Source organism: Penaeus chinensis, chromosome 34 (genome assembly GCF_019202785.1).
Source record: "Penaeus chinensis breed Huanghai No. 1 chromosome 34, ASM1920278v2, whole genome shotgun sequence".
In the NCBI taxonomy this organism is placed as follows: Eukaryota; Metazoa; Arthropoda; class Malacostraca; order Decapoda; family Penaeidae; genus Penaeus; species Penaeus chinensis.
Genome location: NC_061852.1, coordinates 18,969,131 through 18,971,138, shown reverse-complemented (window position 1 = coordinate 18,971,138; position 2,008 = coordinate 18,969,131). Strand labels below are relative to the sequence as shown.

General features: G+C 53.3%; 1 protein-coding gene across 1 annotated transcript in view; it reads left to right on the top strand.

Moving 5' to 3' along the window:
• Window positions 1–857, top strand: part of LOC125043677 (mucin-20-like) — a 2,079-nt gene extending 1,222 nt beyond the window's left edge. The window contains exon 2 of the mRNA XM_047639913.1: window positions 1–857. This exon is cut by the window's left edge and continues 217 nt beyond it. Within this exon, the coding sequence (XP_047495869.1) occupies window positions 1–857 (857 nt within the window).
• Window positions 858–2,008: the final 1,151 nt, after the last annotated feature.

Below are 2,008 nucleotides of genomic sequence, written 5' to 3'. Positions count from 1 at the left end.
GACTCCCCTGGCATCAACAAAATACCCCAGCGTCAGCAGACTCCCCTGGCATCAACAAAATACCCCAGCGTCAGCAGACTCCCCTGGCATCAACAAAATACCCCAGCGTCAGCAGAATCCCCTGGCATCAACACAATACCCCAGCGTCAGCAGACTCCCCTGGCATCAACAAAATACCCCAGAGTCAGCAAACTCCCCTGGCATCAATAAAATACCCCAGCGTCAGCAGACTCCCCTGGCATCAACAAAATACCCCAGCGTCAGCAGACTCCCCTGGCATCAACAAAATACCCCAGCGTCAGCAGACTCCCCTGGCATCAACAAAATACCCCAGCGTCAGCAGACTCCCCTGGCATCAACACAATACCCCAGCGTCAGCAGACTCCACTGGCATCAACAAAATACCCCAGCGTCAGCAGACTCCCCTGGCATCAACAAAATACCCCAGCGTCAGCAGACTCCACTGGCATCAACACAATACCCCAGTGTCAGTTGACGTCAACGGAATTCCCAGCGTCAGCAGACTCCCCTGGCATCAACAAAATACCCCAGCGTCAGCAGACTCCCCTGGCATCAACACAATACCCCAGTGTCAGCTGACGTCAACGAAATCCCCAGCGTCAGCAGACTCCCCCAAGCGTGGCAGACTCCGCCCCACGCCCGGGAGCCGCCGCTGGCCGCCTCGCTTCCCACGGAGCCTGGTCGTGGCGGCACGTAACGACCCGCGGCGAATGTTTTACGACTGGCACGCTGGCTTCCCGCGGCGCTATTCCTCTCGGGGACGACTTCCGGCTGGCAGTTCTCCGCCCGCGGATCTAGGATTTCATAGGCGGATTATTCTCATCGTTGGTGCATGACGACCCTCCCCTTCCCCTCCTCCCCCGACCCCCCCGTCCCCCTTCTCCCCTTGCCCCTACCCCTCCGACTCCATCCTGGGCCCCAAGCACAGCACCTGGGACGGGGACGGCCTCCGTCGGGCCCTCGGGGCGCTCCGAGAGGCTTAACGAGGCTACTAAACCACGGCGGGGCGGAGGGCGCTCGCACGCACAGACAGGCGGCTGACATGTAAATAAACAGCCGTGTATGGACACCGATATACACACGGGCATGTTCTTACATACACTTACATTTACACAAATATGCATACATGCACAAATACACCCTCACTTGAACAAATAAACACACACGCGTGCGCACGCGCACACACACATACACACACACACATACACACACACACACACACACACACACACACACACACACACACACACACACTCACACTCACACTCACACTCACAATCACACGCACGCTCACACGCACACTCACACGCACACAAACGGCCAAATACAAATACACGTCCTAGGCATTAATACAAAAATAACATACAAATGTATGAATATGCAACGAAATATTTCCCACAGCGTAATGTATTCAAGCTAATGCCCAATGAAAACAGAAATTCACACCAAACACGGTTAAAAACAACACCACAAAAAAATACATTCGTCCTTTATCTCAATGTGTAGCCACCAGCACGGCGCGGCGCCCGTCTCGTCAACACCAGGAACACGCTCGACGACAGCTCAACACCCTTTTTTCGGCAACACCAGGACATTATAACACTTTTTTCCTTTTCGACAACCCTGCAACACCTTTTTTTCGCCAACACCAGCACAGTACAACACTTTTTTTTCAGAAACACTAGCTTACCAGCCAACTCCATCACCCTGCAACACCTTTTTTTCGCCAACACCCGTACTCCACAACAGCCTTTTCGCCAACACCCCGCAACACTTTTTATCGCCAACACCCCGCAACACTTTTTATCGCCAACACCATCACCCTCAACACCTTTTTCGGAAACACTAGTTTACCACAACACCCTTTTCGTCAACACCACAACGTTCCTTTCATCAATACCATCATAACAGACACAACAGACAACACCACAGAACCCTCTTTTTCATCAGCACCCCCCCCCCCCTCCTCTGTCTGTCTGACTGTCTA